General features: G+C 35.8%; 1 protein-coding gene across 11 annotated transcripts in view; it reads left to right on the top strand.

The window, feature by feature from the left end:
* Window positions 1-23,219, top strand: part of LOC145509796 (uncharacterized) — an 889,905-nt gene that overhangs the window by 300,009 nt on the left and 566,677 nt on the right. For all 11 annotated transcript variants that reach the window (XR_014056468.1, XR_014056471.1, XR_014056469.1 and 8 more), the window contains one exon: window positions 9,372-9,418. Coding sequence is in view for 3 of the 11 variants with exons in the window: in XM_081499106.1 (XP_081355232.1) it covers window positions 9,372-9,418 (47 nt within the window). In the remaining 8 variants the exon portion in view is untranslated. Of the gene's footprint in view, window positions 1-9,371; window positions 9,419-23,219 lie in introns of those variants that run through there.

A 23,219-nucleotide genomic window follows, 5' to 3' on the forward strand; every position in this document is an offset into this window, starting at 1 on the left:
TAGTCAGACAGCCTCAGTATTGTCAAGAATTAGGGCATTGTTTGTTAATGTAAAAAGAATGTCTACAATCTATCGAAACATAAAATGAATCACAATTTAAATATTCATTAATTGAAATTTTATTTTATCAATCATAGAGACATTTCAGTGAACTTTGTATATAATACAACTTATATGTATAAAATATTTAGGCCACACAATGTTTGTTTCAAGGTCTCATGGTTTTCTCTGTGATCTGGTCTGCCAGAGGTTCAGGATCTGTAGGTTGGGAATTGTTGGGGTAAAACATCAAATAGAAACAAGGGACTATCCAGATTTTGTTTCATTTTTCACTGCAAAGAAAATATAAAAAAATTCTGGATAATATTACTTAATGGACTAAGAAAGCATAAGACATAGAACATATTGAAAATTGCCTGCAAATGCCCCAGGCTTGATCTAAAAATAAATATTAGTTTTTAAAAACAAACAATAGAAATTTATATAATCTGAATCTCATGCTGGGGGATAGTTCCTGCAGTGCTTGTACAAGGGGAGTAGTAACTAGTAGTTACATAAGCTAGAATTTGCCAGTCAGTAGACTTCTAAAAATGTTTATTATGATAATGTTTAGACAAAAGTAAAAAATAGCTTACATCCTCCAGCCTCAACAGTTATCAACATTTTGCAATGTTTCATCTGTTTTCCCAATTTTTTCTAAATTATGTAAAACCAAATTCCAGACCTCATAAATTCTTTAGAATATTTTTACTGATGGCTGATGAGTTTTTCATTATCATAACTAATAATATTAATATCTAATAACTAGTAGTCCATGTTCAATTTACCTAATTACTTAAAACATGTCTTTTTACTATTTTTTTAAAGCAAAATTTAAACAAAGTCCATACATCACACTTCCTCAACTGTTGTAAATTTTTATTCTCTATGGCAATTTTTCTCTATTTTTTTTCTTCCTTGCCATTTAATTGTTGAAAAATGAACTAGATTTGGAAGAATTTTTTACATTCTGGATTTTGCCTTCCTTTGTGGCAACATTTACTGATTTATCTTTTTAATTCATTCCCCATATTTCCTGTGAAGGGTGAAGCTAGGGAAATCCCTGGTGATCCAATAATCTGACTCCACACTTCCATTGTTGAGTATAGATAAAAACATAGTATGTTTAGAGTTTGGTACTACCCATGGTTTCAGGCTTCCTCTGGTGGGTCTTGGAAGCATATCCTCCGTGGATAAGGGGGTACTGTGCTACAAAAATTATTTCATGAGTTCACAGAAATAGTGGTAATTCAAATTGCAGATATTAGGGTACTTTGATTTTTATGCTCCTCCTCCTCCTCTAGTTTGAAAATCTTGCTTTCTTGTGGCATTAACATAATTACATGGTCCTTTTAATCCACAATATGCTCACAATAGTTTCAAAATAACATGTTATCTTTTCTACAAATAATAAGACCACTAAGTACAATTGAAGATTTCTTTCTCATTCTTTGTGTCCTTAGGATATAACCCACAAGGACTGTATAATGAAAGCATTTTATTTTTAATCTCTTAACATAATTTCTTTATATGGTTGTTCCACCAACTTAACATATAGTTAAATTCATTTGCTTCAATTTCTTTTCAAAATAAAGGGATACTTTTTCGTTTTTTAACTTGAGTTTGCTTTATTATTTATGTAAAATATTTACAGTGCTCCAATGTAAAAACTCAAAATGGAAGTATAACTTACTCCTTACTCTTGCTCCTCTTATATGTAACACGTTTTAGTATATTTTTCTGTTTTTTTAAATAATATGTATGTATGCAAATACTTAGTGTATATATATGTGTGTGTGGATATATACACACACACATACATATGCTATATATATCTATATATACATATACATACATATTCTGTTCATGGGTTTCTCAAGGCAAAAATACTGAAGTGGTTTGCCATTCCCTTTTCTAGTGGCCCACATTTAGTCAAAACTCTCCACCATGACCCATCCATCTTGGGTGGCCCTACATGGCATAGCTCAAAGTTTCATTGAGTTAGACAAGGCTGTGGTCCATGTGATCAGTTTGATTAGTTTTCTGTCAAACTAATTAAAAATTAAATTAAATTTAAAAATTAGCTTTTGGTTACTTTACTGACAAAGGTCTGTCTAGTCAAAGCTATGGTCTTTCCTGTAGTCATGTATGGGTGTGACAGTTGGTCTATAAAGAACGCTGAGTGCCGAAGAATTGATGGTTTTGAGCTGTGGTGTTGGAGAAGACTCTTGAGAGTCCCTTGGACTGCAAGGGGATCCAACCAGTCGTTCCTGCAGGAAATAAGTCCTGAATATTCACTGGAAGGACTGATGCTGAAACTGAAACTCCAATACTTTGGCCACCTGATGCGAAGAACTGACTCGTTGGAAAAGACTGGGAAAAATTGAAGGCAGGAGGAGAAGAGGACAACAGAGTATGAGATGGTTGGATGGCATCACCAGCTCGATGGACATGAGTTTGAGCAAGCTCCGGGAATTGGTGATGGACAGGGAAACCTGGCGTGCTACATTCCATGGGGTCACAAAGAGTTGGACGCGACTGAGTGACTGAACCGAACTGATATATACATATAGATAAAAGTGCATTTACTCACATGTGTGCGTGTGTTTGTACCTATATAAACAAACTCCTGTATCCTCTGTTTTTTTACACAAATATACTATAAAAGGTGTTCAACACATTGGTTTATTTCACCTAACAACTTATCTTGTTGATCACTGTTTTAACAGTAGTGTGAGGTTGTCCTCATTCATTTTGACAGCTAAACAGTACTCAATTAGTGTTTATTTAAGCAGTCTCCTAAATATGGGCATTGATCCCCCCACCAGTATTTTCTTAATAAAAAAAATACCATTGCAAAGAATGATCTTTGTATGGGACATTTTGTACTACTGTCAGTGTATTTTAAAGAAATTTCCTAGTAGTTAGATTGCTGAGATAAGGGTAATTGTATATTTAATTTTGCTAGACATCAAATTCTCTTGGGTTGTCTCATTTTGCATTCCCAGTGTATAAGAGTACTGGTTCCTTAACCACAGAGTATGTTGCCAAAATTTTAGATGTTTGCCACTCGTTGAGAAATCATGCCTGAGAATAGTTTTGCATTTTTCATTTGAATGAGGATGAACACATTTTTATATGCTTTTTCTTTCTTCCTTTTATTTCATTTAAAAAGAATTTTTTACAAATTCTCAAGGAGGCTTTTTGCGTTTATTCTTCTCAAACATTTAATGTTCTTTGCATTTTCTAAGGTATTAAACTTTTATCTTTGATATGTTACTGGTATTTTATTTTCTAGTTTGGAGTTTGTCTTTTATTCTTATGATGTTTGTGTTTGCTATGCAGACATTGTTTTGTCAATGTACATAAGTTTACTAGTCTCTTCTCTTTATTGATTCTATACATTGATCATAATTAGGAAAATATTCTCCAGTCTTTATTATAAGGAGATTTACCCATTTTATTCTAGTACATATCTGGTTACTTTTTTTTCACATTTTAATTTCTGATTCATTTAAAATTTATCACAATATATGATGTGAGCAATGAACTAAGTATGCACTATTCCATATGACCATACATTTTTCTGAGCTCTGATTTGAGATGCTGTATTTATTATAGTGTGAGCTTCCCTGTGGACGAGGATTCACTTCTGGACTTTCTACCCTGTTCCACTATTAAGTCGAGTCATTCATGTGCCAATACCATATAGTTTAGTTATAGAAACTTTATAACATATTTTAATGTCCGGAAGAAGTACCACCACTCCCAACTTTTTAGGGTTTCTCTGGCTATCCGTTGGTTATTTTTCTACACATATTTAAAGTGAACTAGTATAGCTTTAGAAATGATTCTTATGATATTTTCTTGAGGTTGTATTGAATTTATGAAGTAAATTAGAGAAGGTTATAATTTTTGTAACTCTGTGTTTTCATATCCATAAACATGAAATGTATTTTCCTGTCTTTAAGTCTATTTCTGTGTATTTTAGGAAATATGATATTTTTAAGTAAAGCATTTAGTAAAGCATGTTATTATAGCCACACTTCCTTAGTTATATTGACAAGTAAGCTAAACTTCCTAACTTGAAATATTCACATTGATTGATATGAAGTCAATGAATGTCTGTCATAGCAAGTAAGTTTCTATTGAAAAATATTCAAGAAATCTATCCTTTATTAGTTCATAAATGATTTTTTTCTATCCTAGTTATCAGAAAAATTTAAGTGAGGCTGATAATATTTCCATTTGAATATCCTGTGTAGTATATTTACCCCATAGTAAAATTAGACCTCTAGTCATATATTCATATTTACATATAGGTGGTCTTAGGGTCAGGTACACTTTAGCCTTCATACCTTAATTGAATTTCACTGAATGTACAATTAAATACAAGTAGACACAAATTATCTACTCATTAAAATGAATTAGAACATGATGAAAAAATGTTTTATTTTCTTTAACTTATGTTTATACCTGCATGGTCTTCTTTATTATTTTGATCAAATTAAATAATCTAAATAGTAATGCAAAATGTCTATTCATACAAAAGAAAAACAATCTACCTGAAGCTTGTGCAAGCCTTGTGGTTGGGCTCCTTAATATGTAACAGAACTATCTTTGTAACTTTAGGGACCTAGTTTAGAAGAACTTCCCAAGCAGCATTCTGTGCAGTGGTTCTCATATGGGAGTGGTACCTTGCCATCTATGGGGAATCTGGGAGTAGGTGGGGATGTTATTTGTTTGACATATAAACAGTGGGGAGAACACTGTTACCATTTTGTAGACAAGACCAGGAAAGCAGATGTTGAGCTAGAAATAGTGTCTTCATGATGGAGAATTATATTGCCCAAGTTCTGGGTGAGGTATTGGAAGTCTCCCAGGACATCTGGATTCCTTGCTTTTGTGTTCCATGGTTAGGACATCATTAATTATTCATTCAGAATTCCCACTGAATTCAGATTACTATTGAGTGAGGGCATAAGTAGAATCAGACCAGCTGATTATTTGTCATATTATTCATGTGTGACCAGGAGCAAAGTTGTGTGCCTTTTAATAGTAGAGCCCGTAAATCAATAAACACTATGTAGTATGCCAGAGAATATGAAGTTATATTTTTGAAGGTCTGTTTATCATGATAGTGCTCATGTATTTTTGTGCAGGACTTTCAGATTGAACAGTTATTACAATTATGTTTTCCCTAATATATGTTCCTGCAGGGAAAAATAAAAACCAGTCAAGGGATACTGAGGCATTGGCAGAACTTTATTATTTCCACTTCTCACACTGCAGTAGTTCCATGGCAAGAATATGTACCTTCCTTAACAATGCGAAACAGTATTTCTCTATTGCTGTGAGGATTGTACTTTGAACACTCTTTGTCCTAAATATCTGATCCATGGTGTAGCAAAGTTGTTCTCCTTTTTCTGAAAAGAAATATTGTTTACAAATTTATGCTCTTGAATCCGCCTACTGAAATGAATGCTTCTTTTCAAGGTGCCATTTCTGGAAACAAGGTCATTAAACTTCAATTGAAAGAGCAGGTCTTATTATTTTAATGGTAATACTTGGCAAGACGTTCTTTGGGAAGTAAATGTAATTGTTATCATGTGTACCGGCTTAAGGTAAAACAAACAAACAGTAGAAACCAAAAGAAAATGTTAGGTAATCATTTAGCCCTTTTAAAAGGAAGAAAATATTTACTTCAAAGTTAAACAGATTCATTAAATACATACTGAAACAGAAAACACATGTAAGAAGATTAATGCTGCGTATCAGCAGAAACTTTCTTTTAAATTCCAAGCACCAAGGATAGCCTACCCAAACTAAAAAGCCTACAGTCCTGCAAGTCACTACTGCAGTCTTGCTTAAATATGTCAGAAGTGGGCACAGGAAATAAGAGTTGGCAGTTTTCCTGCCTGTTATAAAAAGACGGAAGCCCATCATGAATGAGAGCACACAACACTCCATTTGCCATCTGCATAGCTTCCAAACCTCTTGTATTTTATAGCAGTAGCCTGCCAAAACCCCAGCAAGCCAAAACCAGAATAAACCCCAATCTGAAAGAGAGAATATGGCAAATAATAAAATCATCCAGACAGCAGAGAAGTAAAATTGCAGAAAATCAGCCTGAAATAACAAAACTGTCAAGCGGAGTTGAGAAAGCTAGGAAATGCCTACAAAAGAGGATCTGGAGGAAAAATGAAGGCTGAGGATAATACAAACCATTGTTCAGTTGAAAGGTTTTGCAAAGCAAGTGTGCTGGCTGGTAAGAAAATATTAAGCTTTTCCAGAAAATTGTTACTTCCTCATTTCTAATATTTTAGTTATGTTTGCTTGCGATAAAGCAAACTTTATGTCTTTGAACTGTTGGATCTCATTTTATTTTGATAAAAGAATAGACTTCCAAGAGAGATTCAAAACAAGTCAGAGTTTAATAGCTTTTAATTTGTCATTTGGGATATATTAAAAATTAGAAGGCAAATAAACATAGCTTGGCAACATTTACAGTTAATAAAGTTCAGTACATTTTTAAGCAGTTGCTACGGTGATTTTGGCTTTGATTTTTCGTAGGTTACTAGTGCAACTCTAGCAATCAAATGTACCAAGCTCCTCCAATATATATTAATAGATAAATCAAGGAGAAACAGGTATATATAGAAATTTTTTTGAAGTGACCTAAGCTTCATCTAAGGAATGAAAAGGGAAATTAAAATGAGCTCATGTTTTAGGCTGTAGACCACCTCTGTTCCCACTCCAACCCCTCCTCACATTCACAATTCTATCCTAAAAGCAATATTGAAGGTCTCCCATTTCCCTAAAAACTGGAAGATGAAAGCATGGAAGTAAGGTATTTGCCAAACGGATGTAAAAGTGTGTGTATGTATCTTTCATTAAATACTCAGTCTTCGTGATCTTTTCCGTCTGTGGCCAAGGCATTTCTTTTCAATTTGGATTCCCCAAATGCAGTTAAAGATGACAAGAGACAGTTAGGTTTTCTATCTGGTTGACAATTGCACCTCAGAGCAGTGCTGTGCAGAAATTATCCCTTCTAATAGTCGTCTAGAACTGGAAACACCTCTATATTATATCACGAGTCCTTGAGATCTTGACATCCCTTCAGCTCAATGTTCAAAGCGTATTGACAAGCCTTGTTCTGTTAGGTCCCAGGAAGTGCTCAAGACAGACTGGGCACACACTAGACTCAACATACTTTGAGATTGGAGGAGGTGGGTAAGTTTTGCAATACTAGGAAACACAGTGATGTTTCTAGTTAGGGTTCCTAAGAACGAGGACATTTTCTTCATCTGTTAGTATATCAAGAAGCATGAAAATAAAGAGTGGGGAGAAAAGAATTATTAGGGTCAAAGAGAATGTCAATAGAAGAAAACTATGAGGAGATATTAGGGTTTCCTTGGTAGCTCAGCTGGGAAAGAAATGACTTGCAATGCAGGAGACCCGGGTTCAGTTCCTTGGTTGGGAAGTTCCCCTGGAGAAGGGATAGGCTACCCACTCCAGTATCCTTGGGCTTCCCTGGTGGCACATACGGTAAAGAATCTGCTTGTAATGCGGGAGACCTGGGTCCAATCCCTGAGTTGGGAAGATGCCCTGGAGGAAGTCCTGGCAACCCACTCCAGTTTTCTTGCCTGGAGAATCCCCATGGAATGAGGAGCCTGGTGGGCTACAGTCCATGGGGTCGGAAAGAGTTGGACACAACTGAGTGACAAATCACAGCACCGCATGAGGAGATACTACTTCACTTTGAACTCCTAGAGCTTTATCAAATAAGGGATGGAGGGGATTCATCTTCCTCCTGAGTGCTTTTGCTCCAGTCTGGAGTGTTGCTGCTCCTGAATATATATTCAAGGTGCCCAGAGTCTATGAAGGAACCTGGAGGAGTAAAATACTTGAGTTTCTCTAGGGACTTTTTCTAGGGATGGTGGCAACTCCTTCAAGAGAGAAGCATCTCTTAGCTGTTTTTCTAGCTTTCTGTTTTTCTCCTATTTGTATCAAAAAATCCTTATCTCAAAGCAGATTAGTGCAGAACAGGGACCCGTAGTTTGGTCCTAATGAGGATGAACTCAGGGTCCCCTGTAGGGTATTGAGGAGAGCAGGAAGCAAGTGGCTGGTGAGATTATTGCAGATCAGCTTAGAGGTTCTCTGTTTCTAAGAGCACAAAAAGCTCCTTAGAAATAGGGACTGTATCTTTGTATCGCTGGTTTTAATCTGTTCCCTGATACACAGTGAGTGCTCAGTAAATGGTTTTTGAATAAATGAATATCCCAGTATAGTGTACTCTGAAGTCATTTAATTAGATATGAAGACTGACTCTGCTATTTATTAGGTGTGTAACCTTGGGCAAGTTAATTAATCTCTCTGAACCTCAGTTTCCACATCTATAAAATTATAATAATCATACTCATATTGCTGTGAATATTAAACAAGAATATTGAAAACATCTAGGACAATGTCTCTGATTTTCTCTCTTCCCTCTGCTCACTTATTTTCCTTGAAGTATCTGCCTATCTTTAATTTTTGTTTTTTTTTATTCATTTGCCAAGATTGAGCTCAAGCATAATTTTCTCTGAAGATTTTCTCCCCATCCTGCTTTTCCCCTATCCTCCCACCTAAGTGGGTATAAACTTTCTTTTAAGCCCATTTGCTGTTGTATTTGCTTTGCAATCATAATTCAAAGTCCGTGTGGTTGTGTTTTATTCAATGACTCATATTTGTGGGATGGGTTGTATTTCTTCTTAAAAAATATCTTTTCCATATGAAAAATATATAAGCAAAATATCCACAAAAAATCATTGCTTGGCTCCAGAGAAAAGTTTCATATGGAAAATTGTTCTGTGTAGCAAGAAATCTATGCATCCTTAGTTTGCTATGTGAGATGAACCTGTACAGCAATCAGTTTAAAAAGTTTGGCATCAACAATAATTTTTTTGTTACCTATCTAGAACTTATATCACTGAATCTTTGTACTGTGTATCACTTGACAAGTGACAAGAAACAAGATTCTTTATGAAAAAATGTTATTCAAATGTGCAAATTAGAAGAATAGATGGTGGTTCTAGTCCAATGAATGGTCAACCTGATCCTCCTTTTTTGGCTAGTCCTGGGTATGGTTTAAGATGATATTCTAACAGCTTTTCTAATGAAATATCTTTTGATAACAGATGTTATGAAATATCTATTTCATAACAAAGAAAATAAGAAATAAAGAATTAGGGATAAAAGAATCAAAATCTAAGTAGAACTAAATTGAAATAGTCCTTAATTGCAATAGTTCTTAAAGATGACCTAATTCATTGCCTACAATTGTTTTACAGGCAAGGAATCAGATCCAGAGGGGAGACTTGGTTAAATCGCAAAAATGGTAAGTAGCAAAGAGCAGAAGAGATTGCAATTCTGGCTCTTTTTCCTCACCACTACAAGATATTATTTGTATTTCTTTTCTCACTTGGAAAGCCATTATCCTTATGTATGTTTTAAGCTGTGTCCATCTGATGCAAAAACAAAAGGCTGAAGAGTAGAATACTCAGAAAACTCTGTTTGCTATTAGGGAGGCATATAGTTAATCATGGTTAGTTGAATGGGTTTACTTTCCTTAAAATATGACTTTGTGTAGGGGGTTAGTAGATCCAGCATTCTCACCTCCAAAGCAGTGTATGAGGAAGAATCTGAGAAGGTAAGACATTTGTGTTAATTTCTTGTTCTGTGGTATTCTCACTGTAAAAATGATTGTTACTCCATCATGCAATAGAAATGTGAGAACTGTTGAGTATTTAAATTGCAAATAGGATATTTTTAATACATTTTCTAAAATACTGCATAATTCAGAGTTATTACTGTACTCCTATGGGGAAGAGAGTCTTAGCACTTCTTTATTAGCTTTAGTTTCCAGTAATCAATCAGTAATTACATAATAAAGAGATGGAATTTGATGTTTAGCACAAAAATATGTAACTGCCATGTTCCTGTATTATAATCAGCCCTTGACTGTGATCATCAGTGGAGATAGAAGTTGGAATACCATCTCTCTGGGACTCCCTGAAAAGCCTAGCTAAGATGGACCTTGAACAATCACTTCTACTCTTGTTCCTCTTTCTGATAGTGAAAATGATATTTAACTCCTTATTGTGAATAACACCACTGCAGAATTATTTGAACTCATGAAGCTACATCCTTGTTACAGTGAACATTCTCACTCTAGTCTGTGCAAAATGAACAGATAATTTAGCACCTTCTCTCCATGATGTAATTGAAATGTTTAAAAGTACCCTCCAATATTGAACACTGACTGAATGTTTGATAATATTAAGAATATATTGAGGTAAGTTTTTAGAAGTGATGATCATGTTGTGGTTATGTTTGTTAAAAACAAAACAACAGGCACCAAATGGGGCTGCTTGTGCTAAATCCTGCGTTACCAAACTGAGGCTTAATTCTAGTTTTGGCTCTCTCCAAATGTGGTCATAGTTTGGGAATCACATGATCAGTGCTAGTTAGGTAATTGTTCGGACAGACCCCACCATCCTCCGAAGGAAAGCAGTCTTGTCATAACCAATCCGCTTTTAAGCCTAGTATACTTCCTTGTTCCTGCTACTTTCTGCTCATAAAAGTCTTTCATTTTGTACCATTCCTAGGAATTCCTTTCTATCTGCTAGATTAAATCCTGCCTGATTCATGTATTCCTGAAGAAAGCCAGTAAGATCTTCACAATTTACTAAGCTGAATTCTGTTTTTTTAAATATTTTTTATAAAGAGTCCTTAACATTTAGAGGTATATACGGAAGTATCTTTGGGTGACATAATATGACATCTGTAATTTTCTTCGAAACAACTATGTAGCGGGGTAAGTGGGAAAATATGTGAAACAAGACTGGCTATAAATTGGTAATTGTTGAAGAGGGATAGTCATTATAATTTTCTCTTTACTTTTGCTAATGCTTGACATTTTTATGATAAATTATAAAAAAATAAAATACATAAAATATATTTTTCCTGTTTTAGACAAGTCTGCCAGCATGGCTGATCAAACTCTATCAGTTAATGCATTTTCATGAATTAAAAACTCTCGTAATTCTTAAAGTATCAATGCAAAAAACAGAGTTGAGGGTGGTGGGAAATTTAACAAAACAAGAACCAAACCTACCTATTGATTCTTGACACATGTTAACTTCATTATTATTGATAACATGAGGGCATATTATTTTAATTTGATAAGAAAGTATCTGACACTTTCTATGTGCCAGACACTATGTTAAATGCTGGGAATATAAAGATGGTTAGACATTATCTATAACTATATAATGTATTTTAAATGGTGTAACATAAGTTAGAATAAAGTGCTGTGGGAACCAAAATGAAAGAACAATTTTTCTTCAGGGGTTGAGAATAAGGACCATGAAAAGGTGATAACTGAGCTAGACTGTGACTGAGGAGGAGTTTGCTATGTAGAAAGGTCTGTTTTTAAATAGGTTTACCAAGGATTATTTGATTTGTGTTACCCTCTGTATAAGGAAAGTTTCTGAAGGAGCATTCATCTGCATGTTCAGTGGTTCCACATAGTTTCCAGTGACCCACCATTGATAGGGGCCTTAGACCACTCATTCATTTATTCATTTGATCAGAATGACTTGCTTAGGAGAAATGAGTTGATAAAAGGGGAAATGGCCCAGTAAGAAACTGAGAGGGTGGTATGCTAATGGCACTAGTTTTGCCAGGTGTTAAATTCAGTGTGATGGAAAAGTATCCCTAATTGATAAACTCTTTTATCTAGCTTTACAGTGCTTCACTTTTTATATAGCATCCTCAAGATCCACTCTTGGGGACACTCTCCTGGTTCCTGTTGCTAGATACAGGTTAGGTCCTACAGGTCTTTCAACATATAATCTCCTTTTTGGTACACCCAGCATTTCAGATATGGGCCATATTGTGACTAGACTCTATTTATGGATGTGATGGCCAGGGAGATGGAGGGACAAATCCTTCAGGGCATGCCTTGTCTTGGAAAAACCTTGCTTCATTTGAGGTATTTACATCTTCAAGCAAGGGTGGAATTGAGGGCACAGGACTTCATCTTCTAACAATAGGTGAGAGCCAGTCCACTTTCACAGGAACAGAGTGTTCAGGGAAATCTACAATTTGTTTCTCAAGTGCATCTTCTCAAATAAACCTTTCCTAAATTTCCCATTCCTTTACTCTCAGAGCTTCCCTGGTAGCTCAGTGGTAAAGAATCTGCCTGTAATCCAGGACACCCAGGTTTGATCCCTGGGACAGGAAGATCCCCTGGAGAAGGGAATGGCAACCCACTCTAGTATTCTTGTTTGGGAAATCCCATAGACAGAGGAGCCTGGCTGGCTACAGTCCATGAGGTTGGACACAACTGAGCGACGAACACTAAACAACCAATAATTACTATCATAATGTCTATTTAATTTTCTTATTACTATGTACAGCTGTCTAAAATGAGTATGTTTATTATCTTCACTGGCCACTAGAATGCACATTTCATAAGGGTAAGGAACATTTGTTAGTGTAACCACATTGCATAGGATAGTATCTAGCTAAGAAATAGTATCTATTTCTTTCCTAGATAGACTGATTAATTTTGCATCCACATGGGTGATTTTCTGCCCATCTAGATTTCCTCTACCAGGCCAGCTTACTGGTCCCTTAGCTGCTATAAAGGTTGGTTGCTCACAGCTCTTCTTACCCAGAGATTCATCTTAACTAAATGAAAGCCACCCCACCCAACAAGCAAATTCCCTCATACCAGGGCAGTCCACAGTCAGCCTCTGGCACTTTTGCTCCTGAAAGGATCTGGCTAAAGCTAGAATCCAAACAAAGTGCCCCTGTGTCTAGCTCCTTACTATGCCCTTCCCTAATTTCCCTGACTCTCTTTTGAGGACTCTGAGAGTCCTGAGAATAAAGTGAAAGTGTTAGTCACTCAGTCATGTCTGATTCTTTGTGACCTCATGGACTGTAGCCTGCCAGGCTCCTTTGTCCATAGGATTCTCCAGGCAAGAATACTGGAGTGGATTGCCATTTCCTTCTCCAGGGTATCTTCCTAACGCTGGGGTTAAACCTAGGTCTCCTGCACTGCAGGTGGATTCTTTACCAACTGAGCCACCAAGGAAGCCTGATTACTGAGTAGTGTCTTAATTTGATATTTATTAGTTAACAAGACAAGAGAGAACATGCAAAATGTAGTAAAGAATTTGCTTTTGTTTTTCTCTGAAGAAGTGAGAAGTTACTGAAGTTCTTTAAGCAATGAATAGGTTGTTATGAATCTATTCAGGGAGAGAGTCTGTGTATATATAAATGTATATGTATACATATTTATATGCAGATATTTATGTATGTAGAAATAGATGAATATAGACATACATATGTATATTTTAAAATTAGACTAATACATTCTACTTTGTTTTTTATGTAGTACATAAGTAGATAATCCTGCCTTACTCTTTTTGGATTAGATAGTATTCTGATATGGATTTAACATTTAATTTACAGTGATATTTACATTATTTCTAACTATTTGCTAATACGAAGTTCTTTCATGAACATTTTTGAACATGTGCATTTGTGTACCTATGTAAGTATATTTGTGGGATACATTTCTAGAAATTGAAAGTGGTATCAAATCTTAAATTCCCCAGGTTTTGCCAAACAGCTCTCCATAGGTTTGTATCGATTTATGCTCCCACTCACAGGATATGAAAGTGCCTTTTTTTCTCATCTCTTCATCAAATACTGTTATGTTCAGACTTTTTGATGTTGATGATCATGTTTTTTCAATCTAAATTGGATGTGTGATATACCATTTTAATTTAAATTGTTTGTATTTTGATTAAATTTGAATATGTGTGTGTGTGTGTGTGTGTGTGTGTATATATATAGGCTTAAAAGTTACTTGATTGCAGAAGAGTGTATGTTTTAGAGATATTAGAAGGTAAAATCAAAATTGGAAAAGATCATGTTACTGGGAAAGATTGAAGGCAGAAGAAGAAGGGGATGACAGAGGATGAGATGGTTGGATGGCATCATTGACTCGATGGACATAAGTTTGAGCAAGCTCTGGGAGTTGGTGATGGACAGGGAACCCTGGCGTGCTGTATTCCATGTGGTCACAAGGAGTTGGACATGACTGAGCGACTGAACTGACTAATGAGAGGTTTGGGTCTGTATCCTGTGTCTCCAAAATTATAAACCATTGAAAGTTACATTCATGTAGTTTTCTCAAGATACAGCTCACAGGAATGATAAATTCCCTGACTTCTTCAGAAAGGTGAATAGCTCCTCTTGTGCTCCATTAGCCTCTGTACCTATATCTGCTCAAGTCCTTACCATATTATGTGTGCATTTTTTAAAAACTGACTTTCAAAGTCTTATACAATTATAGCAAATATCAAAACAATACAGGAATGCCTGCTGTAAGCATGTATATTCTTATTTTGTTCTTTAAACCTATTTCTGAAAGGGAATTCCTTAGAGTCTGACTTGTACAAATCTCAAAATTTTCAATATTATGTTCTTTGCATATAAAAGTATAAAGTTCATTTACACATATAGTTTTAAAATATCATCAAATAATACATACTATTAACTTGCTTTTTCAATATTAGTGTTATCTTTTTTCCTAGTTAATGCATACAAATCTGTCTAATCCTTTTTCAGAACTCATAGAGGATTTCATTAAATGGATATAACCTAATTGATCAAAATATTTCTTTATAAACTGGGCTGTCTCTAGTTTTTTCCCATTATTTATAATGCTACTATAAATCTGTCTATCTGTTTATCCATCCATCCATCTACCTATCTTGAAGTACTTACACTTTCATTTCAGTTGGATACATTCCCAGAGTCGGATTTGGGGGGCAAAGGTTGGCAGTTTTGTAGTTTAATAGATGTTTTCAGATTACTTTTTCCAAAAACTTATCATAATTTCTAAACTTACCAACAGTGTCCGAGAGAAAATATTTTCCTAAGCCCTTATCAGTGCTGAATGCTGTCAGTCTTTAAAGATCTTATCAAATTTTTGGACAAAATTTTGACACTTTCTTATCTTTATAATTTCCATATTTTTCTAACTACTAATAAGATTGTGATTCTTCAGTATTTTCTCATATGTAAAATATCTTTTCATAGCATTTGTCCCTTTTTATAGTGGGTGGTTTATACATTTTAGAGTTGTTTTTTTTTTTTTTAATTTGGAATATTACAGGTTGTTTAAAGTGTTTTCCTCTTATCTTTTGACTTTGCTTATGGGGTCTATGGCCATGGCCATATATTTTCTCTTCATGGAAACATATCTACATTTTTATTTTTCTACTTATAAATATCTACTGTTATTTAAAAAGATCTCCTGAAGTGTAAGGTTATTAAATATTCTCCTAGATTTATTTTAAAAGTTTTATCATTTTTCCTTTTACATGTAGCTCTTTGATGCACCTGTAGTGAAAATTTTGATATTGTATATTAATATTAAATTTTTCCAGCTAATGATGGATCTTATAAAAAAAGAATCCTCAGGTTCTGAGAATGAGGAAACCAAGGCTCATAGAAGCCAGGTGACTTGCCCCAAATTACCCAAATTAGTTGTTTCTGTCTTACTTATGTTTTCTTCCCCTCTCTGGAATTTGAGATCATGTGAGTAAAGACGTTGAGTGTATTATTTACTTCTGTATCATTGACAACTGACAATAAATAGAATGAGCATATTCTCTTAATCATTAGACATGATTCTAACTGCCTTTTGCTGTAAGAAATATTGTTAATAAGGTGATGCTGATTAAGTACACCAGAGACAGGAGGGTTTCCCACTGTGGAAATGTCCAAGAAAGAAAAGCACCAATGTTTCACAATAGGATCAAATGTCAGTGCTCCTAGCCAAGACAATCTCAGGTTTCGTGATGAGGAAAAGGGAGTCTAAAAGATTCAGAGAAAGGAGGAAGTGGTGCTGGGGATGAGCTGTCTTGGCTAAGTAGAAGTGGCCCCAACCCCAGGTCATCTGAATTAAATACACACACACACACATTGCTAAAAGAAGCAGTAATTCTGTTGATGTATACTACAGAGAGGACTATATAGCCCATATAAAGGATCTGGGATGTTGCTCTGGCTCCATCATAAACAATCTCTCACTAAGCGTCAATGGGTCTGCATTTACTTATTGCATAGAATTATTTCATTTACTCTAGTGCCAAAATCCCTATCTCTCATATTTAAAAAAAAAACAAAAACCAAAAAACTTCATGAAGGCAATACACTTGCTTACATTTTACAAGTGAGAAAACTACGTTTGGGTAAACCAAGATCACTTAACCCATGAGTAGCAGAGTCAGTTTACCTACCTAGTTGGGTCTGACTCTTGAAGGCCACACTCTTTCTAGTTGTAATACATGATGTTGGTAGATGAAATAAACTACAGTGCCATTATCTGTTTGGATGTGTGCAGAAGTCTCTTAGCTTTATGAACTTCTTTAGATTCTTAAGTACTTGGCTACATAGTAAACTTTTCAGGGTTCAAATGCACCCAAATGTGATAATCTGCCATGTTTCTCTGCTTATGGTCTAAGGAAACTGGAAACTGCAGCAAAGTATAATACTGCTGAGATGCTGGAAACAAAAGGAAATGTTTTCTTAGCATATACCCTTCCTAATAGTAATTCCTGTCCTATCTCTTAACGTATTATCGACTGGGGAATTTTTCCAGAAATTAATGCTTGTGGCCATAATACATCTCTGGTCAATGATATGTTAATTAAAGTGGACAGTAGAATAGTCATAGCTAGCTGAGAGGGTTGGGGATCAGTATGCATCACCACAGCAACTGGAACCCCAAAGCAGCCATGATCAGTCTGAAATGACTTCAGCACAGACTTTCCCCTGTTTTCAGTGTGCGTTGCAGAAGGGAGACAATCCAAGGGCATGAAACATCATATGGCCATTTAGATGCTAAGACTTAATTTTGTAGCTATTAGGATAACAAATTATGAAGTACTGGCAAGTTCTCACATAGTTCCATCAAAGTTTCACTCTGCCTTTGGACATAGCAACACCTTTTCCCCAAACTTCTTGTGAATTGCAGAATCATGGTAGGTACTCTTAGTAGAAAACTCCATCAAAAGATGTAAACTACCATCATACTGTATTGTGAAATGCTGTGATGTAAAACAGCAGCTGAAGGATCATCAGTCATTTGTCCAAATGGACACACTGAAATAAATGAATATAATGAATTTCTTTAGATGAGAGCTGTGACTTTGGTGTCCTCAAACATGTGGCTCAAGCATCAGTGTCAAATCCTGCTCAGCTGAATTCTGCTTAAAGATTAGCTGCTTGTTTCACTTTTGAGAAAGTAGAAAACCTGAAAGCCTGATCGACATTTCATCTTAGTTCTGAATATGGGACGGGAGGCATTCTTTTTCAAGTGTTCAGACATATTTGCCTGAAGTAGTTGTATTTATCTCAGAAGTATTTGTAGACAACACTACAAACTTCTGCAACACCTTGCCTGACAGTCAATCCTTTTGTTTCTATTTGTATCACAAAATGATGCTAAAAACCTCAATAGGCAAATCCTAAGTAATGACAAAGATTGAAGTTTTAAATTTTATGCTCTCTCTCAGTAACCCCAATCTCGCTTCTCACTGTGCCTTTGCTAGCATCTTAGGTCCTGGTTAAAAATATAGAGCCTCTGATTTCCTAGGATAGAGGAAACTAAAGTTAGGTATACTTATGTTTTTCCTCTGAAAGTTATTTTCTGTTTACAGGCAAACTTTCATCTAATAAACTTGTAAAATACCAAGAAAAATTTATTGTTCTCTGGAAAAAGATTCCAAGGCAGGTCATGTTGGTGGAGGGTTGGGCCAGTGTCCCATGATTCCACTTGGAGTCATTAGTAGAGGAGTCAGGGATGCCTGAAGCTCACAGGACCTGATAGTCTTACTGAGAGGAGCATTTGGGCCTGTGTGCAGGATGCATCCAGCTCCTGTTAGACTCCCTTTCTTGATAGGCTGGGAACAAAATAGAGGATTTTGTAAGCATGAGACTAGTCTTGCAAGCCAAGACCAGGGCCTTGCAGATTACTGTGCTTTCAGCACCTGGGGATCCTGTGGGAAGTTGAGGCCACGGGCAGTCTCTCCTCCTGCAGTTTCTTGTCAGACAATCCAGGAAAGAGCCACTGAGACTATCCTGTGGTCATTCCTCTCTCCACTTAGTGACAGTATAGTTCTCATTTAAGAAAAGATAATTAAGAAACCAGTTCCTGCCCTGGGTGGTAAAGGAAAACACAATTTATGGAAGAGTATCTTGAGCTACTTAATGCCTTGAACCTTCTTTTTTCTGTCAACTGTGTTTTCCTCTCTACTTCATGCAATGTGTGCCAGTGATATTAACTCAATTTAACACTAGAACAAACGATTTTCTTGAAGAGTATGCAGATCTACTGTTTCAATGAATGAGTACACACAAAAGGCCTACTCTTTCTCAGTACCGTTGAGTAAGTCTCATTAATGTCAACAGGGGTTGTGAATGTATCTCAAGAAAAAATTAAATGCATTTGGAAACTCTTCATACAAACCCTGTTTTGTGTGTATTTTGTAAGTGATGAACTTTGCTCTTAATCGTTTCTCTAAGTTGAGGCAATATGCATCAGTGTTCATTTCTTTAAATGTCATGATTATGCATTTTCTGCGTTGAAAAAATTAATCAGAAATGTAGATGTCACCAAAAATTAATTTCAGGCCAAGTTCCATGGTGTAGGAAGAGTACATGACTGATGGCTGATGGTATTTTCAGTGATGTGGTTGTGGTCATGGTTTTTTAAAAACTGCAGTTTTGAAATTGACAATGCATCATCATAATCCTTTTATTCATGCAGGAAACACCCACTTAAAATAGTTTTTTTTTTTTCTTCTGAGTTCCTGTAGGCAGACAATTGTCACAATCAAGCTGCATAGAAACCCTTCATTCATAAAAGATAACATCTGAGATGTATCAATGAAACATTCATGACCTGTGCTTTATAAGCAGTAAGCAGTGACTTTGAAACTACCCAATTCTTTTCTTTGAAAATGATTTAAAAAAAAAAAAAAAAAGCACCTGCATAAAATGTGTGTGTATTTGTGCGTGTGTGTTTTGTGTATTTGTGTGCGCACGCGCACATCTCTACACATTATTGTAATGAGAAGTTATGCAGTGATGGCCTGGAATCTTTGAGTGCAGAAGCTGTGTCTATTCAATCAACAATGTAGTCTTGATGCCTACAGCTGGGCCTCAAGAGTAAGTGCCTATGAAAATTTGGAAAATACATTTGCAAATGATGTTCTAGAACCCTCTAGGCCCCACAAATAGGCAATGCGAGCCTACATATCAATTTACCACAGTTCAGTAATTGAGAGTCAAAGTGTGGTCCTTCAGAATTTCATTTTTCCAAGAATATACTGCCATGGTCAAGACAGATGTGTGAATATTTGCCTTATGGATTTTATGTTGTTCGCATCCTTGTTTACAGGAAGTGATAATTGTAAAACTTGAATAGTGGCAGTATACTAAGAGTTGTTATTTTGACAATATACTAAGAATGTTTGGTTAAAAGCAGAAAAAGAGCTGGAATGGAAGATGTTTTAATATCTAGGGCTTCCCAGGTGGCTCAGTGGTAAAGAACTTGCCTGCCAATGTAGGAGACACAGGTTCAATTCTTGGATTGAGAAGACCTCCTGGAGAAGGAAATGGTAAGCCACTCCGATATCCTTGTCTGCAGAATGCAATGGATGGAAGAGCCTGTGGGCTACAATCTGTAGTGTTGCAAAAGAGTCAGACATGATTTTGTGACTTAACAAAAAGGATGCATTGTAATTCATTTGAAAAAGAATCATCAATAATTTTATGCAAAATGAACAAGGAGATCATTTACAATGTAGCTGTTTATCAGCTAAAGTCCATACCAGTGTATCTTGAGCCAGCTACCTGATATAAAATGATGTCTTTGGTCTCCTTTTCCAGAGGGAAAAATCTATTAGAAATTCTATTTGACATAGAAAAATAGCAGCAGCACCCACTGACTAGAGAGATTGCATAAGGATTGTGAAATCTGGGTGTTTTAAATTCTACCTTAGTTTGAACATATTCAGAAATTCCTGTCTCTCCTTTGGAAATATGCTTTATGAGATCTTGACATTTTATAATCACAGAAGTTTCCTTAAGTATTTGCAGAGAACTTTTTATTCAGATTTAGGAGAAAGAATACACAGATTTATTTTATTATTGTAAAAGTTAGAATATAGGAAAATAACAAGTTAAGAAGGAACACGCATTAGGTATGTGTAGTTCTCTATTTCTCTGGCTCCTCTTTTTTAAGTAGACCCAAATTAGTATGGAAAACATGCAACTTAATTCTCTTTTTATTACCTTAAATATAAGAAATCATAATACAGTAGGAGATTAGAGGAACATTTCTGAAACTTATGTAAAACTAGAGAATTCTTCCTATAAGCAGATTTGGGAGTTTAAATGCCTGATTTCCTCCTGAAAATTTATGTCTTTTTATAAATGCATGTTTTTCTAAAAACACACTGATAAGATTTAGGTCACAAACAAGGTTCTTAAATACAGATGAGGAGAGACTCTTTAATGTGGAATATAAAGTTTTTTTGCTTTGTCTTGTTTGCTTGTGTTGAGTCAGTTTTTCTTAGACTAAGCAAGGACTGAGGAAAAAGTAAGAGATGTTCCCATCTGAACCTTCAGTAATCATGCAGTATTCAGAACTCCAGCAATTTTTACAGTGGTTCTGAATGTTTTCCTGTAGAGCAGGAAGTCATCATGAACTCAAAAATGTGAAAGTCTTCAAATTATGACCATGTTGGGCTTGGAAAATCTAAGGTCCATTTTTAAAGTCGGCTTCTTCCTATGAATAGTGACGAAAATGACCTTCACCTTGCTGCGCTCCATGCATTACATTCAATACTCATCCCTTCAATAAATTTTTTTTGAGCACCTACTCTGAACTTGGTACTGTCAGAGCCATTGGGAAACACAGCTGTAAAATATCTAAAGAGATAGATCTTTAATGTTAGGAAATGAAAAGAGCTATAAATAAAAATAAAATATGAACGGACCTAAAAAATGACAAGGGCTGTAGCTCTACGTTTGTTGGTCAGGAAAGATTTTTCTGAGGAGGTTATATTTGAACAAAAACATGAGTGAGGTGATGAATAAAGTGAAGACGTGACCCATGTATAAATATGGCAGGTTGATGTTCCAGAGAAAGGGAACCACAGGTGCAAATAACTCAAGGCCTGTGTGTATTTGGTGTGTTGAATGGCCACGAGGGAGAGGAAAAGGATCCGAAGTGAGGTCAGAGATGTAGGCAGGCTCTGCATCATGTAGGTCCTTCTGGGGGCGGTGAGGCTTCTGGGCTCTAAATGTCCTCACTCTAGCAGAGACTTAACTTAGAAGGCCAGTGTACATCTACAGCTCGAGATGGTAGTGAATCAGACAGGTGGGATGGTGGTGAAATTGTAAGAAGTCATTGGATTTGTTGGTAGATTGGATGTAGGTTAGAGAGTGGCAACTGATGATAGAAAATTTCCAACTGAATCTTTTCAAGCTTGTTTTCAGATGTTGTTATTCTTGAGCCACTATATTTCACTGGACTTTAAAAATATGTAATAAGAGAGTAGTTTTGTCTGCTCTGAAAATCTATGAAGTTTGTAAATACCCCCAGATGATCTCTGCCATTCTTTCATCTTCACCATGTGGCCGGTTCTGCCTTAGAGCCCTAGCCTTCTCTTAAGTTAACATTAAGCTAATAGGCATCAAATGGACTTTCATGTTCTAGCTCTAATCATAAAATCCAATTCACAAATCATGTTCCTTTATTGCTAGCCCATCCTTCATTCTTTGTTAATTAACTCATTCAACAAGTATTTATCACTCTAACGGATATTTATAAGAGCATCTTACTGTGTGCTAAGGATCCAGGACTACACAAAACTGACAATATTTTACCCTCAGGCAAATTGCTTTCAGAGGAAGGGAGGGAAACTACATGGATGAGTAAGTGTATACAGTTGACCTTGAGCTGGTCAGCACAGTGGAGACAACTAAAGCAAGAAGGGGCAGAGGATAACTCTGAGATGGGGGAAAGAAAGGAGTATTACAGTTTTGATTGAATGTCAAGGCCCTTTTGAACAGATTGTATCAGAGGAAAAAAACTTGAAGTTACTAAGGGGACAAGCCATGTGTGTACGTGGTACAAAATCATTCCAAGGAAAAGAAACCTTCTCTGCAGACACACAGAGGTGGGAGTGGGTTCATTGACTTCTTGGAATAGTAAGGACACCAGTATGGTGAAGCAGCTTGATTAGGAGAAAGCAGAGTGCCAGATGGGGCAAAAAGTGCCAGGTGGGGCAACTGGGGCTGGGGGGGCAGGTGATTAGATCTTAGAAAGAAGAAAGAAGACATGGGGAGATTTTGAATAGGGAAGTTATATGTTCTTGTGTTGGAGTCAGTGTGTTGCTATGTTTAGAATGAGAATGGAAGCAAATACAGAAGAAAATAGATTGGGAGATTGTGGCATTATTGCCATTACCTGTGGTACAGGCATGGTGTCCCATACATGTTCTAAGATTTACTTGCTGTCCTTAGGAGTCAGTCACTCTCACTAATGAATGATTTATCCCATATGCATGGAAGGTTTTTGTTTTTTTTAACCAGTTTTCTTCCTTTGCTGTTGAGACTGTAAGCCTCCTCTTACAGATCTTTACGTCTTCTCAGTATGTCGTTTTGTTTTACTAAGAATTAAAAAGGATAGGGCAAATAACGCTTGTGAAACATCTTAAGACTAAGCCAAGCACTGTGAATATTCTGAACATACTGAAGATTCTGAAATTACAGATACTAATGCTAATGCCATCTCTAGGAAGTGGGCAGATTGATCTACTTTTTTTTTCTTTTTTGCGGAGTAAGATCAATATAATTTGGTTGGTATCTATGAAAATGCAGAAGTTGAAAATTAAAGTAGGGCAGTCCCTGTCTGCATTGCCATTAATCCACAGATATATAATTTTACCTATATATGTTTTGTTCAGATATATTCACTGTGAAGTTTATTTGCTGTCCCCAGATTATATTTCACCACTTTAAAGAAATGGACTGTATGA

This window comes from Giraffa tippelskirchi, chromosome 6 (genome assembly GCF_054371585.1).
Source record: "Giraffa tippelskirchi isolate mGirTip1 chromosome 6, T2T-mGirTip1v1.2.pri, whole genome shotgun sequence".
NCBI lineage: Eukaryota > Metazoa > Chordata > Mammalia > Artiodactyla > Giraffidae > Giraffa > Giraffa tippelskirchi.